The sequence below is a fragment of the Neoarius graeffei genome, chromosome 21, assembly GCF_027579695.1.
Source record: "Neoarius graeffei isolate fNeoGra1 chromosome 21, fNeoGra1.pri, whole genome shotgun sequence".
In the NCBI taxonomy this organism is placed as follows: Eukaryota; Metazoa; Chordata; class Actinopteri; order Siluriformes; family Ariidae; genus Neoarius; species Neoarius graeffei.
In genome coordinates, this window is record NC_083589.1 from 44,489,669 (window position 1) to 44,509,365 (window position 19,697).

Sequence of the window (19,697 nt, forward strand, 5' to 3'; positions counted from 1 at the left end):
TGTAGCACTCCTACTAATGTTCACTCAGTGAGCCAGTGTAAAATTATAGGCTCTTTAATATTCAAATGCATTCAGATAGTAAATGAATTAAATTGGTTGTCAAGGTTTTGCTACTTTGTCTAAAATGGGAAATGTTGGTTTTCTGTTATTAAACTGGAGCTGTGCAGCAAAGCTAAGTAATTCTTCGCACGTCTGAAGACTATTTATTTTAAGTATTGAGTAATCAACTTATTGTGCTCAGCTACAAAATTACCCAAAAAAGCATCAGTAATATTTATGCACATGAATATGTTCATTGTACTCCTTTTATTTATTTTTAATTTTTTTAATATGTAGGACTGGACAATATTACATAAAAGATCATGTTACAATTCTTTAGTATATTTTCATGAGACATAATATACATTACAATTTTAAAGTTTTGCTGAGGAAGTAGCCAAAAAATAATAATAATAATCAATGTTTAAAAAATATTCAACCAAGAAAGGCAGGAAATGTAAGTAATTGGGAAGAAACAATATCTTTACTTCTATCATTCGCTTGTTATTACAAATAGCACTGGAGTTGTTCAGTATTGTCAAAGCATGGCCACTTGAATTCATGCAATACTTTGAGTGACATAATTATATTGTCAAATTTCCCAAACTGATATCAGATATCCATAGATACGGACATATGTAAGTATACGTACCCTTCCTCCACTGCTCCTATTCTTGACATTAGATGAGGGAAACAGTAATGGACAGGCGTATAATTAGGTGTTTTCAGTAGGGACATCTTTCAAGGACTGATGCAGTAAAGACATAAGTGAGGCTGACAGGAGAGACTTCAGCATGCCCTGGCTTCATTCACCAGGCTATGTAGAACTTGACACTCAAATTTAGACCTCCTTCAAAGTTCTCCTCGTAGTGCTGGGAAGACCTAGCTTCCTTAGCTTTGCGCTTAATAAAATCTTCATTAACAGCTCTGAGTGACTTGGTGCTGTTTCATCTGAAAGACATGCGGTCCACATTGAGCACAGTTGCTCTTCATGGCGCTGAGTAGAAGTGTGTTAAAGGCATTAATTCACAGTGATGAATCTGCTCCTCGGAGTGCTCCTCAGCATTTCACTGCCTGTCAGGGCATCAGAGGAAAAATATATAGCGCAAGTAATTAATCGTTCCTGCTGGACTATCATGCAGGAGGGCCATATGGAGAACTGCTGGAGTATTCGATCAGGGTGTTTATGTGGGACGGACTCTGGATTTGATTATTCACTTGTATTTCAGATGTCTTGTAAAAAAAAAAAAAAAAAAATTATGCTTGTGGTAATAAAAGCTTAAGCCCCTAAAAGATTATAACAAACTGCATTGTCAGTTCAGTTGACTGTGCACTGATTAGACTGCTGTCCTAGCCTCTGTTATTAGTGCTGGCTTTTTATAGCTCAGAGGATCTTTTCACTCAATATGTGACTGTTTGTCCACAGCAACACTTGCAGGAGTTCTACAAGAAGCAGCAGGAGCAGCTTCACCTCCAGCTTTTGCAGCAACAGCACCCCAGCAAACAGGCAAAAGAGGTATAGCATAATCATACACACACACACACAGAATTTAGTGGCTTTAGTGACAGCAGAAAGTTGCACTACAGTCAGTCTCAGCATTAAAGCTGGTTCTGCTGACTCTGTGCAAAACACTGGGAGGAGTCTTGCTTTTACATTAAAGGAAACTTCTAATGGCTGCTAGGAGAGCTCTGTGCTGACAGTGTAGTATGGCAGGCAGACAGACACAGGCTTTGGCAGGTGTCAGGCTGCTGGAGGATGCAAAGCGAGAGTGCTGTTAAAGGCCCAGGATAGCACGCAGGATGGGACAGATGTACACAGGGTCCACTGATTAATGAAGCAACGCTGCCGGTCCGGGCTGACGAACTGAAAAGTTCGTCCACAACACGCTCATAAATCACGCTGACAGTCAGTTTACAGACAGAGAGGGAGAAAGGGGGAGAGAGAGACACACCGGGCGACAGGCATCAAAAACAAAACAGCACGTGGGGGGCCCAAATCCAAACAGAACGTGTTGAAGCGGTTAAATTGATCAGGTATATGGCAGATCCCTCCCCCATACACAGACACACACACACACACACCCTGTCTCTTCATCTCTTTCTTCCTGTGTCCCATTATGCAGAGCTGAGAGGAAGCAGGCATGACCTCCCGAAGGCTTTGTTTCTGTTTGGATTTGTGAATAGAATTTCTTCAGGCCTCCACCATCAAATATGGAATAGAAATTGCTCCCTTATTTCTCTTGAGACTCAGAGGCCAATCCAGACGACTCGCTCCATTATGCAGCCTGTTTTCCAGTGAGCGCATCACAAGTTGTGCTTTCTCTATAACCCCCACCCTAAACTAAAACAGAAAGGTCTTCCACAGCAGAGAACATGTCCAAGGCTGAAGTGTGATGTGTTGAAGAGCTCCTCCGGGGCCTGCTCTACTCTGCTTGCTCTTGTAATTCCAGGCAAAAATGGGATGTTTTCTTCTTCTGACTTGAGTACTAGGTTGTAATATATTCTGACAAGAGAAGAGAATAAGTGCTGAAGCCTTCAGAGTGTCTGTGGAAACCCTTTGCTAGAGATCCTAGTTTACTAATAGACCTCCAGAGACCATGAGCAGAGTCCACTGAGAACCAAAGCTCAGACATTTTTAAAACTGGCGCCAAAAACCTGGTAATGAATTCAGTTCATAGGGCATGTAAATACGATAGAATGGTAGACTTTTGACAGACGTCAGTACAGATAGAATACAGAAATGTCAATCGCATGATATGCAGCATAAATATGCAGTCCGTTTCCGGCTGAGAGTGTGTCGTGTGCATTCTGGCTGCTGCTTCTCAGTGGAGCTTTTTATTTTATTTTCCTCCCTTCTTTCTTTCTTTCTTTCTTTCTTTCTTTCTTTCTTTCTTTCTTTCTTTCTTGTTTGTGTAGTTTGATGTTTGTTTTTGTTTGGGTGTTTTTGTCCGCCGGTTGTGGTGTGGCTCCGGACCCAGTTTTGGGCGTCGGTTCCCTCCAGGCCTTGGTTCGCCGTGAGTGATGCCTGTGCTCCTAGCTATAGACTGCAGTGAGCTCGTTGCTCATTTTAACATCATGGTTATCCAGCGTTCTGTGCTTTAGTGCTTGGCGTGATGTTCTGAGCGATGTTACTCGGTGGCGTCACGGCGGCTGTGCAGGCGGTTTGGGACATGCCGGCACTCTGCATGGCGGTGTTTCTGTGCTCGTTTTGTGGATCCATGGCATGGTGTTCTGAGTGATGTTGCCTGGCGGCATCGCAACAGCTGTGCTGGCGGTGTGGGACTTGTTTTCGTGCGCCTTTTGGTGGGACTGTGGCTGCTACACCATTGGAATGACATCCTGGCCTCTATTTGGTGAACTTTTTTTTTTCTCCCTATAATTGTAAAGCGAGCTTGGGTTTTGAGAAAGGCGCTATATAAATTGAACTTATTATTATTATTATTATTATTATTATAAAATATATATATGTAAGTTTTTCCATTCTCAGTTATGTGCTTCAAGTTAATCCATTTTTGTTTCAAAGGAACACACGAGTGTATATTTCAGCCTAACCTCTATCCAACCCCTCAGTTATCACAGAATCGCTACACACGTTTCCCTGTACTAATAAATGAAAACTTCATTTACCTGAATCTTCTTTATAACGGAAGCCTAAGGGCAGTTGTACCACCATGCTGCTCTATCAAACATACAGCATTTGCTAACTCCAAGATGGAACAGCTTTTTCAGGGGGAAGAATTTGTGATTATGTCATGAAAAAGTAAACACAGACGAGCCTCAGGTTTTATCTGAACATCTGTCATGACCATAAGACATCTAGGAAAACAGAAGTAACCAGATTGACTACTATATCTGTCCATTGTTTGAAAGTTGGGCAAAACTGCATAGCAACAGCTTCGGTAATACTTTCTCTCGTATCTGTGTCATACTCGGACAGTCATAGCTTTGAATTTGCATTTCTTGACAGAATTCAGCAACTACCCTTAGGCTTCCATCAAACAAACGCGTTTACTGTGCTTTTCTCAGTACAGGGAAACATCAAAATTCTTGTAATCACCTATACTCTATTGATTTAGTGACTATAAATTAAGCTGACAAAATGTTAGAGTATCATGAATTTCTGATTTTGGACAGGAGAACAATAGTGTGGCTGTGCTTTGCTCACTCTAAGCTGCCCTGTTTTTCTGATGTTGCTTGTTGTTGTTGTTATGGATGATGTTGTTTTTCTCTGCCTTATGTAAGAAGCCGACTAAGCTGGCAGTAAACAAGGTAGAGGGAGGGGAGCTGGGGGCTGACTGTTCTCTCTCTCTCTCTCTCTCTCTCTCTCTCTCTCTCTCTCTCTCTCTCGCTCTCTTCTGCTCTCTCTGCAGCCTCATAAGCACTAATAGACCATTTGAAATGCAAGATAATTAACTATCAGAAAAGGGGGGTTAAGATTTACCCCTTGCTCCGCCTTCACTCATACCATACACTCCTCAATCCTCCTAGCACCCTTGGGAGAGAGAGAGAGAGAGAGAGAGAGAGAGAGAGCATGAGGAGGAGGGAGTGACAGGGATGAAAAGAAGCGTAAGCGCAGTAGAGTCATATGTATGTTGAGCTCCCACTTGCTTGTTAATGTGTGTGATTTGTGTGTATGTATGTGTGTGCGTTGTGTATCACACTCTCACTATAGCAACAGCAGCAGCAGCAGCATCAGCAGCAGTTAGCGGCACAGCAGCTGGTCTTTCAGCAGCAGCTCCTGCAGATGCAGCAGCTTCAGCAGCAGCAGCACTTGCTCAGCATGCAGCGGCAGGGCCTGCTTCCTCTGCCCCCAGGCCCTGGACAGAGTGCCCTCCCTGCGCAGACTCTCCCACCAGGTAAACCCACCACCATCACGTGACTCGCACTCACATGCTCTGTCTGTGCACAGCTCTCTCTTCCGCTCTCGCTCCCTGTTTGTCTCTCCTCATGTTTCGTCTTGCTTGTTGATCTTGTGCTATCTGTCTGTCACTCTTCTCTCACCTCTTTTCTTCTGCCTGTATTTTCGCTGTCTCTGTCTTGTTTTTCAGGGCTGGTGCCTGTGTTTGCCTGCTTGTTGTTCTCGCTCTGTCTCTCTCTCTTTCTCTCTCTCTCCTCCTCCTCCCTCACTGCTTGGTGTTGTTATTGTTGTTGTTGTTTACTGCCTCATTCTGCGAGCCCAGAAAATGAAGGGCTGCCATTTGCTTTGGCAGGAACGAGCACCCAGTGCCGCATTAGTAGATAACAACAGTGGCAAACAGGTCTTAAGTCAGACTGGTTGGAACGTTGTGGCGTAGGACTGTTGTCGTCACAGCTGAGGGATTACATGATGATATGATTTTGCAGACAGAGGCTTGTTTGTGAGGCTGTAATCGTGGCTAGATGAATTCCACACTGCTGGCAGTCGAGCACTTTTGGATTCTGCATTCAGAGCAAAGAGATGAAGGTTCAAGTGGATCTTTTTCCTGTCTATCTGCAAATGCTTAAAAGGCACAGTGGAGATTTGGAAAGTATGGATGAAGAGCATAAGAGTCAGAAGGACAGTACAGGTGCACCTTTTCTAATATTCTGCTTGTGCCAGTCTTGCTTGTGTCTGTTTTAACTATGGGCTTAGATTTTGCAAGGACAAATACGGCAGGATTAAATGAAGGTTATAAGGCTGCACAAGACCACCAAAGCAAAGAACAATCTATCGAACAGGTTTAATAATGTGAGTGAAAGATGAATAGGATGTGTGTAGGTCAGTAATTAGCAGGTTTAGTGATCTAGCCTTAACAGTTAACTAACTGTTAGACATAACAAAGACAGCAGAAATGCTAACATAGACATAACATACACAGCAAGACAGGATAACATCAACATTTAAAAAGGGTATGTTTTTAACATTTGGTTTTTAACTTGTCAGTGAGAAGACAAATAAAAATGCGCACTTATCACCAAGATATGTGGCTTATATCTGTCTTGTCTCTAGCTGTCGACAGTGAGAAGGTGCTGGCTGTTGAACATATTTAAGTACAGTGAGGCCAGACTGCTTTTAAGCCTCAAGTACAGCCTTAAATATTGATCTGGATACTTTACATCCTTTACAGCTTCATCTCATCTCATTATCTCTAGCCGCTTTATCCTTCTACAAGGTCACAGGCAAGCTGGAGCCTATCCCAGCTGACTACGGGCGAAAGGCGGGGTACACCCTGGACAAGTCGCCAGGTCATCACAGGGCTGACACATAGACACAGACAACCATTCACACTCACATTCACACCTACGGTCAATTTAGAGTCACCAGTTAACCTAACCTGCATGTCTTTGGACTGTGGGGGAAACCGGAGCACCCGGAGGAAACCCATGCGGACACGGGGAGAACATGCAAACTCCGCACAGAAAGGCCCTCGTCGGCCCCGGTGCTCAAACCCAGGACCTTCTTGCTGTGAGGCGACAGCGCTAACCACTACGCCACCGTGCCGCCCCCTTTACAGCTTTACATTTCCTATTCACCCCAACCTAAATCTACACCTGTGGTCTTATCTAGCATATCAGTGCCAACCTGTTTGTTGTTAGGGAGTAGTAGTATGTGGTCAAACACCCATGACTGACCTTGGTTGTACCGTATATGTGTGTGTTACAGCAGGCCTGAGCCCCGCCGAGCTCCAGCAGTTGTGGAAGGACGTGACCAGCAGCCACACCATGGAGGATAATGGCTTGAAACACAGCGGCCTGGACCTCAGCACTACCAACTCTTCCTCCACTACCTCCTCCACCACCTCCAAAGCTTCTCCACCAATCACCCATCACCCCATGTCCAACGGCCAGTCCCCGGCTATCAACTCCCGCAGAGAGAGGTACACATGCACACACAAGATGACACACCTGCACACATGAATACGTGCAGGGATGGACAATATGGTGATAAAACTTTTAGCAAGACATTTTCACTGTACACTTTTCTGAGTGTTATGGGTATCCATCCATTATCTGTAGCCGCTTTATCCTGTCCTACAGGGTCGCAGGCAAGCTGGAGCCTATCCCAGCTGACTACGGGCGAGAGGCGGGGCACACCCTGGACAAGTCGCCAGGTCATCGCAGGGCTTGTTATGGGTATCATCACTTGCAAACACTGACCACAGTGAAAAATATATGCTTACAATGTGATGTTAAACCTAATTTGCATAGTTGCGTAATTATTTTCCCCTTATTCCTTTTGAAATTGGGATTATAGTAATTCAATATCGTGATGCACCTCATATGTTGTGTAAACATCTTTAAGTATCATTATATGATATTTGGTCATATCGTCTACTACATAAACATGCATGCTTTCAAGCCGACACATCTTCCTTCTGGACATTTTTTCTCCTTTCTTTTTCGAACATCTTCCTTCTGGGTATACAGTACATGCATAAATAGAGCATGTAATGCATATATAAGCACAACGCATGCACCCAAACACAAGCCACAGGCGCCTGTTTAAACTCCTTTTCATGTAAGACATCATCTGAAAAAAAAAAAAACCGAAAAAAGTATTGTGGTATTTGTCCCCATTTAGAACAAGAGCGAGAAATACTGTATTTCTTCTTAAAGGAAGAGCATGCTGTTATCTTGTTTACTTGCTCATCAATACTTTATTAAAGCATGTCAAAACCAGCCAAAAGCTCTCTGGAGACGGAGGGACTGTGCTGTTGTATAAACTGTTGTGAAATTATATCATCTCACAGGAGCATGCCACAAACAATCCTCACTGTACATGAAGCATTTAGTGCCTGCTTTCTCTTTTGGAATTACCTCGGCAGCTCGGGCTGTCATGTAAACAGAATACCAGATGCAAGTGTGACATTTCTTTGCTGTTTATTTATGTGATGGTCCTTTTGTTTGCTGTTCTGCCAGTGTGAAACAGCATTTTGCATTTCTCTCTACCTGCTCCATACATTATTCAGGCTCCTGCTGCCACGCGAGACATGCAGAGCCCCAGCCGTCGACTTCACTGTTAGCGCAGGTGTTGTGTAATTAGAGTAAAGTAGATAGAATCTGAGCAGCTACTTAATCCCTGCTCAAAAATATATATATCCTCATAAGCAATATTCTTTCAGAATCCAGAAAAAAAAAAAGCGAAAAATGAAGGAGGGTGGAACGCTGAAAAAAAGAAAGAAAACGTTATTTTAATAGTTCAGAATGTCTTCGGGACCCAAGGCCTCTCATGATTGAGTGTGGAGAATTGTCAGAACTGGCTGCTTACTAACTGGAGCTGATCGGTGTCAGCACAGCTGAGTGTGAAACAGCCAGTGAGGTCTTTCTAATGTGCTTTCTTTCTGGCATGCGTACACACACACACACACACACACCTGTTGAGCCTCTTAGTCTACTGTATGCCAGGTTTATTCCTCAGCCCTAACACATCTGAGGTAAGTTTTAACTGACTTCTGACTTTTTACAACAGTATGTTGTACCTTATATGTACCACTTGTGCTATTAATGAATCTCCTGATGTGGTGATAGCATAGTGTCTGGGTTTTGTTTGTTTGTTTTCAAAAATAGTGTTAACTGGCTCATAAAATGGTGTAACCAAAATGCTCTTATTACCAATACCAAGAATTGGTCTCCCTCCTGATCCATGTCCATATTTACAGTGGTGCTTGAAAGTTTGTGAACCCTTTAGAATTTTCTCTATTTCTGCATAAATATGACCTCAAACATCATCAGATTTTCACACAAGTCCTAAAAGTAGATAAGGAGAACCCGGTTAAACAAATGAGACAAAAAATATTATACTTGGTCATTTATTTATTGAGGAAAATGATCCAATATTACATATCTGTGAGTGGCAAAAGTATGTGAACCTCTAGGATTAGCAGTTAATTTGAAGGTGAAATTAGAGTCAGGTGTTTTCAATCAATGGGATGACAATCAGGTGTGAGTGGGCACCCTGTTTTATTTAAAGAACAGGGATCTATCAAAGTTTGATTTTCACAGCACATGTGTGTGGAAGTGTATCATGGCACGAACAAAGGAGATTTCTGAGAACCTCAGAAAAAGCGTTGTTGATGCTCATCAGGCTGGAAAAGGTTACAAAACCATCTCTAAAGAGTTTGGATTCCACCAATCCACAGTCAGACAGATTGTGTACAAATGGAGGAAATTCAAGACCATTGTTACCCTCCCCAGGAGTGGTCGACCAACAAACATCACTCCAAGAGCAAGGTGTGTAATAGTCGGCGAGGTCACAAAGGACCCCAGGGTAACTTCTAAGCAACTGAAGGCCTCTCTCACATTGGGTAATGTTAATGTTTTTATGAGTCCACCATCAGGAGAATACTCAACAACAATGGTGTGCATGGCAGGGTTGCAAGGAGAAAGCGACTACTCTCCAAAAAGAACATTGCTGCTTGTCTGCAGTTTGCTAAAGATCACGTGGACAAGCCAGAAGGCTACTGGAAAATGTTTTGTGGATGGATGACACCAAAATAGAACTTTTTGGTTTAAATGAGAAGTGTTATGTTTGGAGAAAGGAAAACACTGCATTCCAGCATAAGAACTTTATCCCATCTGTGAAACATGGTGGTGGTAGTATCATGGTTTGGGCCTGTTTTGCTGCATCTGGGCCAGGACGACTTGCCATCATTGATGAAACAATGAATTCTGAATTATACCAGCGAATTCTAAAGGAAACTGTCAGGACATCTGTCCATGAACTGAATCTCAAGAGAAGGTGGGCCATGCAGCAAGACAACTACCCTAAGCACACAAGTTGTTCTACCAAAGAACGGTTAAAGAAGAGTAAAGTTAATGTTTTGGAATGGCCAAGTCAAAGTCCTGACCTTAATCCAATCGAAATGTTGTGGAAGGACCTGAAGCAAGCAGTTCATGTGAGGAAACCCACCAACATCCCAGAGTTGAAGCTGTTCTGTACGGAGGAATGGGCTAAAATTCCTCCAAGCCGGTGTGCAGGACTGATCAACAGTTACCGCAAACGTTTAGTTGCAGTTATTGCTGCACAAGGGGGTCACACCAGATACTGAAAGCAAAGGTTCGCATACTTTTGCCACTCACAGATATGTAATATTGGATCATTTTCCTCAATAAATAAATGACCAAGTATAATATTTTTGTCTCATTTGTTTAACTGGGTTCTCTTTATCTACTTTTAGGACTTGTGTGAAAACCTGATGATGTTTTAGGTCATATTTATGCAGAAATATAGAAAATTCTAAAGGGTTAACAAACTTTCAAGCACCACTGTATTTGTAATTATATCATAACATTGTTATATTCTCGAATCTGTTTGGTCAGAAGTTGTTAATTTCGACAGTCGTCAAATTCAAATCACAGGTTTGGACAAGAAAGGTTGCATCGTATCACGTGGTATCATTGTCGTTTCCCGCGGCTGGTGTGTCCCACCAATATTTCACACTTTGTTTAATCCTCAGCTGTAAATTATAATAATTAATAAATAGACAGTAGCACTATGAAGAGGTTGTGTGCATGATTCTGCAGATTTTCCTAAGAGGCAGCAGCATTTGTGCCTTTTCTCTAATTCGTTCTCCTCCTTTTGCTGCCAGTCAGACCTGGAAAACAGAGCTGAATCTGCATCGACCTGTTTTGACCCGATTGTCACTGATTGTAACCTGGCAGGTGCAAGTGGCCTCTAGCTATTGTGTCCCTTGTAAAGAATCTGACTCTCTCTCTCTCTCTCTCTCTCTCTTGCTCGGTCTCCCATCCTCTTAGCTCGTTACATGAAGAGACTGGAGCATTACACTCACATTCCCTCTATGGTCATGGAGTGTGCAAATGGCCGGGCTGTGAGAGCATCTGCGAGGACTTTGGACAGTTTTTAAAGTAGGTATCCTTGATTATGTGTCAGTTTGTTTCTATGAACGAAAAAAACAAACAAAAAAACCCTATATGTTAGAATTTGTTATTTATCGTGGATAAATGCTGGAATCCTAATATTACTTTGGACACTAATATGCCCAACTCATGTAGAAATGTTGGCTACAAAACCATAATTCATCACAAATCGCATTGACAAAAATGTAAACTCCCAGGTGTTTCCTCTGGTTAGTTACTCCAATGATATTTGATTAAAATAGTGATTAAAAAAAACTGCAAAATGCACACAGAATGTGTTTTTAACACAAGCACTGAAGGCGCTGAAAGATTTCACAGTCAGTTAGAAAGTGTAAAACTTGCGCAGTGATGCTCCTGACAGGTTTTCAATATTATCAGTCAGTCTGAGAGAGCCGGAGCTTTGGAATGCCCGTCAGTTTACTGCACCAGCCACGAGGAAAGCATGCTAGGATGGTGAGAAGTGCCAGAAGCTAACGGCAGCTTGTGTAGCCATGTTATCCCCTCACAACAGGATACATTTAGTGTTGTCATGGTGCAGCCAATGGAGTGAAATGAATTCTTCATGCTCCATCAACAATTTAGTTAATTAGCTCATTTGTAATTGGTCTGCTTTGTTGCTGGGATGTTAGTGAGGGCCATCAAAGGAGAAGGTGTTTGCCGTGCTGGAGATTATAGGTTATCACATTGCCACTTGGAGACAAGTGCCTCAACGTCAAAAGAAGAACTGTTCATTTGAATATTGTAATCAGGTTTGTTAATTAACTGTGAAATAATGATCTTGCATGCGTTATGCTTGGTGAAAGTGTCCACGTCAGTTCACATAAACAGCATTTGAAAGTGGAGACATTGTTCATCTCTCCTTTTTTTTTTGTAGATTGGGTAGTTCTGAAGAATTAGAGAAGTGAGAGTTAACACCAAAAAGAATGGAGATATGGATGAAACTATATATATATATATATATATATATATATATATATATATATATATATATATATATATATATAAAACTTGTATTAAATTACAAAGTTTTTGTCCGACGGGCCCCTCAGCTTAAATAGACACTTACAAGCTTAAATAAATTCAATAACTAGGAATTGTGAAAATATTTATGGACAAATAGCAGAATTTACTCTTTAATCCTTACATGTATACATGTTCTCTATGTTCTCTCTGACATTACCGACATTATAAATGATGATCATCAACTTATTAAACTGGCGGCATGGTGGTGTAGTGGTTAGCGCTGTCGCCTCACAGCAAGAAGGTCTGGGTTCGAGCCCCATGGCCGGCGAGGGCCTTTTTGTGTGGAGTTTGCATGTTCTCCCCATGTCCGCGTGGGTTTCCTCCGGGTGCTCCGGTTTCCCCCACAATCCAAAGACATGCAGATTAGGTTAACTGGTGGCTCTAAATTGACCGTATGTGAATGGTTGTCTGTGTCTATGGCTACGTTTACATTAGACTGTATCTGTCTCGTTTTCTTCGCGGATGCACTGTCTGTTTACATTAAACCGCCTGGAAACGCCGGGAAACGGGAATCTGCCAGCGTCCACGTATTCAATCCAGATCGTGTCAGCTCCGGTGCTGTGTAAACATTCAGAATACGCGGATACGCTGTGCTGAGCTCTAGCTGGCGTCTCATTGGACAACGTCACTGTGACATCCACCTTCCTGATTCGCTGGCGTTGGTCATGTGACGCGACTGCTGAAAAACGGCGCGGACTTCCGCCTTGTATCACCTTTCATTAAAGAGTATAAAAGTATGAAAATACTGCAAATACTGATGCAAATACTGCCCATTGTGTAGTTATGATTGTCTTTAGGCTTGCCATCCTTCCACTTGCAAGTGGTAAGTGATATGCGCTGGGATCACACACACAGCGGCTCAGTCCCGAATCACAGCTTGTTCACTTCACTCGCGTGCTCTGTGAGCTGCGCAGGGCCGGAGTGCGCACCCTCCAGAGGGCACTCGCTGTTCAGGGCGGAGTGATTTGGAGCGCAGGATGCCTGCGGAGCCGAGCGTATCCATGTATTGGTATTGCTGTGTGCACGCAAATCGTGTATTGGTGTTGCTGTGTGCACACTAATCGTTTTAAAAACGTTAATCTGATGATCCGCTGATACGGTCTAATGTAAACATGGGCTATGTGTCAGCCCTGTGATGACCTGACGACTTGTCCAGGGTGTACCCCGCCTTTCGCCCGTAGTCAGCTGGGATAGGCTCCAGCTTGCCTGTGACCCTGTAGAACAGGATAAAGCAGCTAGAGATAATGAGATGAGATGAGATGAACTTATTAAACTCCACTCACTATTAAATGAAGCAGAGGAAAGAAAAAAGTCCCTCCCGTGCCAGGACCTGTGCTTCCCAGGCAGTCTCCTGTCCCAGTACTAACCTGGCACTTAGCGCATCGGATCTCCCTTTCCATAGCTCTCGGCCTCTCACCTATTACATAGCCAGGGTTACAGTAGGAGGCCAGTCCTCTGATAACCACAAGAGTTTGAAGCAGCAATGAAGCAGAGAGACACACCTTAAAAAATCTGTGTGTGACATGTTGCATAGCGAGGCATTGCCACAACAGTCAGTGTGTGAAGCAGCACGTGTTTCAAGTTTGTAGCGCTGAAATAAGCACAACGCTCCCCTGATCATTCCCTGACTCAGAATCTCCTGTACAGAAATCTTCACCTGAAACCCCCTCCACAAAGCCTGTGTGATCTGAGCCATCAAGATGGCTGGTGTCACTGTGCTTTGGAGGAGCTATTGTCTGTGTCAGGAAGAGGCTTTTAATGTTTTAGACGATGGCAGTCACTGCCTCGCATCACCCCGGTACACACGCCTAAAATGGTTTACATAAAACAGGTGTCAGAATCAAATGCTACCTTTGAAGAGGAGTCAGGCAGCTTTGGGTTGTAGCTGCTGGTGAAGAATTTGTACTGTGCATTTAAGAAACTTGTCAAGATCAGCATTTAATAGCTGTTCAGTATTCTTTTAAGTGTTTCTCACCTGGAGATGTAGCCTCGAGCTCCTTGTGCATATGGTGTGATTCAGGGCAACTTATTTGGGGAGTATGTCAAATTAAAAGAAATGCATAATAAATTCAGGCCACCCAAGTTCTGTGCTTCAAGTCCTGGCAAGTTTATTATTATATAAGCTGCAGATTGCTGCCCTACTTCTCATTTTGGGTTTCTTTGACGTGTGTGGCGGATGAAAGGGAAAAAGGATGATGCAGTTCAATTTGTTTTTACTGGATATGCAGAGAAAATGTCCTACAGATGGCTATTACGTCTTTGGCAATCTCAGTCACCATTTTTCCAGCTCAGTGTTCATCTCCCAACCTTAGCTAATATTGCATAATATACCTAATTCCCAAACATACACATAATATAACATTCACAGGATGCCTCACAGCACAGAAATAGTTAGCCAAAACCCAAGTTTGTGCCTGTCCAGCTGCTGTGCTGACCAGGTTGTAGGCTTGTTGCAGTGTCACAATTTTATGGTTAGCCATGAAGTATGATTGTATTGTAGTGCCTCTCATCCCTTTTGTGTCTGGCTGTGACGTCCCCAAAATTTCCCCCTTCTCTTTGGATTCCCCTAAATTATACAACAGTAATCTCTCACAGGAGAAGCGGACTGCACTGAAAACCCTTGGTCTGCATAATCCGCTACTGCTGTTAGCACACTACCAGTGTTACCACTGCTAGCATGTTAGTAACTTTATTATATATGACATGTATCAGACCAGCAGAAGATATATACACACACAGTACTGTGCAAAAGTCTTAGGCACATGTAAAGAAATGCTGTACACCAAAAATAGCTCATCTCTCATCTCTAGACGCTTTATCCTTCTACAGGGTCGCAGGCAAGCTGGATCCTATCCCAGCTGACTACGGGCAAAAGGCAGGGTACACCCTGGACAAGTCGCCAGGTCATCACAGGGCTGACACATAGACACAGACAACCATTCACACTCACATTCACACCTACGGTCAATTTAGAGTCACCAGTTAACCTAACCTGCATGTCTTTGGACTGTGGGGGAAACCGGAGCACCCGGAGGAAACCCACGCTGACACGGGGAGAACATGCAAACTCCGCACAGAAAGGCCCTCGCCAGCCACAGGGCTCGAACCCGGACCTTCTTGCTGTGAGGCGACAGCGCTAACCACTACACCACCGTGCAGCCCCCAAAAATAGCTGAAAAAAAATAATCAAATGAAGTGTTTCAGCATTTAAAAAATATGATAAACAGCAGTATAAATGAAACAAAGTCAGTATCTGGTGTGAGATGACCCTTTGCTTGAAAAAAATAGTAGCTCCAGGTACAATTAGTGCAGTTTTTTTAAGGAAATGAGCTGTAGGCGGGCGGCACGGTGGTTCAAACCTCATGGCCGACGAGGGGCCTTTCTGAGTGGAATTTGCATGTTCTCCCTGCGTCTGCATGGGTTTTTTCCGGGTGCTCCAGTTTCCCTCACAGTCCAAAGACATGCAGTTAGGCAAATTGGCTACTCTAAATTGTCCATGACCAAAAGCAGTGCAGCAGAGGAGTGGCTAGCTGACTGCACTTGCCTAGCCAAGAAACCCTAGAAAAGGGACCCAACCCAGAACACACTGGACGGGTGAAGAAGAAGAAGAAGAGCTGTAGGTGTAACCAGCCACAGTTCTTCTGGACACTTTGACTGTCACACTCGCTTCTTAATTTTGCAGCAAAACCCAGTAGCCTTCATTGTTTTCTTTTTTTAATCTGAAAAGTGGTCTCTTATGTAGTATGCTGCTCAGCTGCAAACATTTTTTTTCTGTAACATTTAATTTTGTGCTGGAAAACGAACGTCTGTAACTCGAAAATATTTTTGTACTGACTCAATAATGTAGAAGTCATAAAATAGTTTGCATTTTTAAATGGTTGGTTAATACTCTGATATCTAGATATTTTTTGATGTTATTATATCAGTTCTACTGGGTTGCCACAACTCTGGTAAGTGTGCTCGGTTGTTCTGGGGGGCTTCCTGATTGTACAGCAATGCTATGTACATTACTTCCAGTACCTGTCGACTATTTTAAGATTTGATTGTCATTAGCTTCTTCTGAGGTATCGTTAAAAGTATTAATGCAGTATTTCTGTAGCACAGAATGCTAAACGCAGTGAGTGTCATTGTGGATCGGTCCTGTCAGTCTTTTTCACAGAGCCCAGTGCCATCAGAGCTCTTATTCCCTCTCTCAAAACAAAAATCAATATGCCTATAAAGTGACCCATAAATTACAGGCAGCTCCAGAGATGTTTGTTCAGAGCTGTCTTTGTGCAGACGGCCTCTCTCATCCTCTCCTCACCTTTCTGTTTGAACTGAGCCCACCGCCTCTGCCTCATTAAGAGGTATTGGTGACTCCGTCTAACCCCAATCTCTCTCTCTCTCTCTCTCTCTCACACACACACACACACAGTTTATATCACTCTTAGATGCGTTTCCTCCATGCATTTCTTTGTTTTTAAATGTTTTATTACCCATATCTGTTATATGCATATATTAATCTGTAGAAGCATTGCTAACTATTGACCTTGTGCCAAAGCCTTTCTTTGGCACAAGAAAAGGAGATAAATCCAGAATGCTGATGGTAAGGAGAAAGGAGTAAGTGTCTTTGGGGAAAGCAGGCAAGGCGCTTGGCCCTTTTGAAGCAGCTGTAATTTATGACATCCGCCATACATCAAGTGCATAAGATAGCATTATGAGCATTGAAATGAAAAGGGTATTTGCAACATTAGTTCCCCTCTTCCCTGCAAGGGACATGATTAAATGATTAATGAAATGCCCCTTTGCATGCACATTCTAAAACAGCAATTAGGCATGGGCTGGAGGGAGCTACCAGCTTTCCCAACCCCTCTCTGTTTTAAAGCCATCTCATTTTTGATTTATAATGGAGAATATCTGAGCATTCGACCTGAAATAGTTACAAAAGCAGAAATAACCATGATGAAATGAAATGATTTAAACTGGGGCTTGGCTGTAATTGAAAGGTAGCGGCGCTATTGTGCTCTTAGATGCCCTCCACTTTGATTGGCGTGTTTTGGGAGGGTTATGAATACATTGTTATTTTGCATATTGCACATAAACAATGGCCTGCTCTAAATGAATAGAGGGAATGCATAGCTGTGTGTGTGTGTGTGTGCGTGTGTGTGTGTGTGTGTGTGTGTGTGTGTGTGTGTGTGTGTGTGTGTGCGCGCGCGCACGCGTGTGTGTGATTTAAGCTCACTCTAATGCACTGGAGGCTGTACTGTAAATGATCATTGAAGGGTCTGCAAGCTAACCTATAATTACAGGAAAGAAAGTGGCAGCTTTGGCATTTCATAGCCATGTCTCCTCAAAGAGCGCTTTGTGGGTTTGTCACCAATGATAATTTAGATAGAGGCTCATTACCGAACATCACAACACTTTTAAAAACCTTTTCGCCTCTGTGCGTTCGCCGGGAATAAAGGTCTATTTTAATGGCGAGCTTCTTTTGTGTCCTGCAGACAAAATCCAATCAAGGAAAACCGTCATTGACTGCTTTTGCAGTCCACCGTTTTTTTTTCCCCCCTTTATTCTAATGAAGGGATGAGTAGATACATTTAATACATCGGCTGAATAATGCACCCTTCGTAGGAGGTGCTTTTTAAATGTTACTCAAGTTAAATTGCATTTATTGTTTTCCATAAATGAAGAGGACAAAACCACTCTGTAATGCCTTTTGTACGCCAACATCCCTTATAAGCAGTGCTGCTCTGCATTTAGATGACAGTGCCCCTCATTTAGATGACAGGAACCCTCAGAGATAGAGATCCTTTAAAAAAAATATGCAAGAAAAAAGGCAAAAATAAAATACACTAACATTTATAACACAAAAATCCTCAACAATTTAGCCTGCATTATTCTGCTAGAGTGTAACAGTGAATATGTGTGATGGGTTGTGTTGCGTAATTGATCTGTTTTCTTTTGATTTTAGGCACCTTAACAGTGAGCATGCTCTAGACGACAGGAGCACAGCACAGTGCCGGGTCCAAATGCAGGTGGTGCAGCAACTAGAGATACAGGTACCCCACCAACATTTGCCATCACATACACATGCACTAGTACACTAGTGGGTTTAGCAAAATACAAGAAGGCTATTCATTTTCTATCAATTTCAAACAGAAATTATACCATCTTTCAGTGCTTTTCCATTATTACCTACTTTATTTATTGTTTTTTTTAAAAAAATGCACTATTGATTAGAGGACAACATGAGTGAATCTTGAGAGAAACCTGTCACTGGTATTTTTTAATTGAATTAGGATTTGTACTTATTTTCTGTGCTGTCTAATTAATATGCACGCATCTCAGGTTGGTTGGTGTTAATTAAATGCACTTTGCACCTGACGGAATCTCTAAAGTGGGCCACTATTTTCAGGACGTGGAGCGTGACCTTATTAAGAAGTCATGCTGGCAAGATAATGAGTGCAGTGATTGAAGGATGTTATTAGTCAGAGCAGTGGCCAGCTCTCCTGCCCGCAAAACACCATCTTTGTCTTCACACCCCTGTCAGCTGTAATGCACTATGGGAGTGGAAGCACGGGTCACCCCCATGGCACTGAATCAAGAGAGATGTAAAACAACAGGTTTTCTTTTAATAGTAATTACTAATGTCCAAGTTAAAAGTTATGAGAGATTGATTAAAGATTGTAAGCAGAGGTTTGTTTAAGTGCAGTAGATTTTAAGAACAACCTAAAAAAATATCCATGACTACACGCTTAGAAAATAAAGTAGGTACATTATTGTGCCTTTAGGGGTACACCAGCTTGTCACTGGGGCAGTTCCCTCTAAGCTACTTACTTGTACCCTTTTTCGGCCCTAAAAAGGTACATAGAGTTACCTTGAGCCCTAGGGGGTACGTTAGTGCAGATTGTACCTTGGGGGACAGAAATGAACTATTACTGTACCCCTGTTTCTGATAGTGTAGAGGCCTAAACCGAAGTGCCTGCCAGGTGTTGCTCTTAATCTTTAAAGGTTTTTATGCTCTGTGAACTCCTCTCTGTTTATGTGAATGGGGAACAATGAATAATTCTTGTTTATATTTAAAATGACAAAAGTCCACCGCCTTCATTTTTCCCTTCTGAAAGCATCCCAAGACCAGAGAGGCACGACCTCCCGTGCTTACACTGTGACCAATTACAGCAGTGTTGCTGTTTTCCATCATGCTTTTTTTGTCTTCCCCTTTTCCTGTTTCTTTTTTTTTTTATCCCTCCGTCAGTGGTAATGAGGCGCGGATCAGAGTGAGGATACAGGCTCTGTGGCAGAGTTCAGCACGCTGTGCACAGTCGCGGGCTGGTCTCTGTCACTCGCTGTGAGCTAGATTGATGATAGCGGATGGCCAGGGCATTAACTGGAGCTCAGAGGGAGTGGGCCAAAGTAGCTAGGCAGGGAGGCGGGGTTTGCCTGGCACTCGGTTTGTAGGACCCCTTCACCTCTTGGCAGCTGCTGGCTTCAGTCCAGCCTTAACTGAGTCCACAGGAGTTTGCTGAGACGCTCAGGACCCTCTAATTTATGGCCCAAGTAGCTTGTTACTGTCAAAGCATTGCTGACCTAAATTCTACTATTGACAAAAAGATGAAGTGCTATTTGTTTTCCTCTGACCTCTCTGCACCACACATCTTTCCACCACTGACACGAGGTGGTTCTCTTCTCTTCTTTGTGTGTGTGTGTGTGTGTGTGTGTGTGTGTGTGTGTGTGTGTGTGTACAGTATGTACACAAACACACACACACACATACATATATATATATATAGCCACACACACTTACAGTACCAATGAAAATT

The 19,697-nt window shown here is 42.8% G+C and overlaps 1 protein-coding gene across 7 annotated transcripts in view; it reads left to right on the top strand.

Annotated features, from left to right (window-relative positions):
• The window catches only part of foxp2 (forkhead box P2), a 114,450-nt gene that overhangs the window by 74,269 nt on the left and 20,484 nt on the right, over positions 1 to 19,697 (top strand). For all 7 annotated transcript variants that reach the window (XM_060903197.1, XM_060903196.1, XM_060903193.1 and 4 more), the window contains 5 exons: positions 1,466 to 1,555; positions 4,712 to 4,895; positions 6,662 to 6,875; positions 10,753 to 10,863; positions 17,849 to 17,936. In XM_060903197.1, coding sequence (XP_060759180.1) covers positions 1,466 to 1,555; positions 4,712 to 4,895; positions 6,662 to 6,875; positions 10,753 to 10,863; positions 17,849 to 17,936 — 687 coding nt within the window. The remainder of the gene's footprint in view (positions 1 to 1,465; positions 1,556 to 4,711; positions 4,896 to 6,661; positions 6,876 to 10,752; positions 10,864 to 17,848; positions 17,937 to 19,697) is intronic.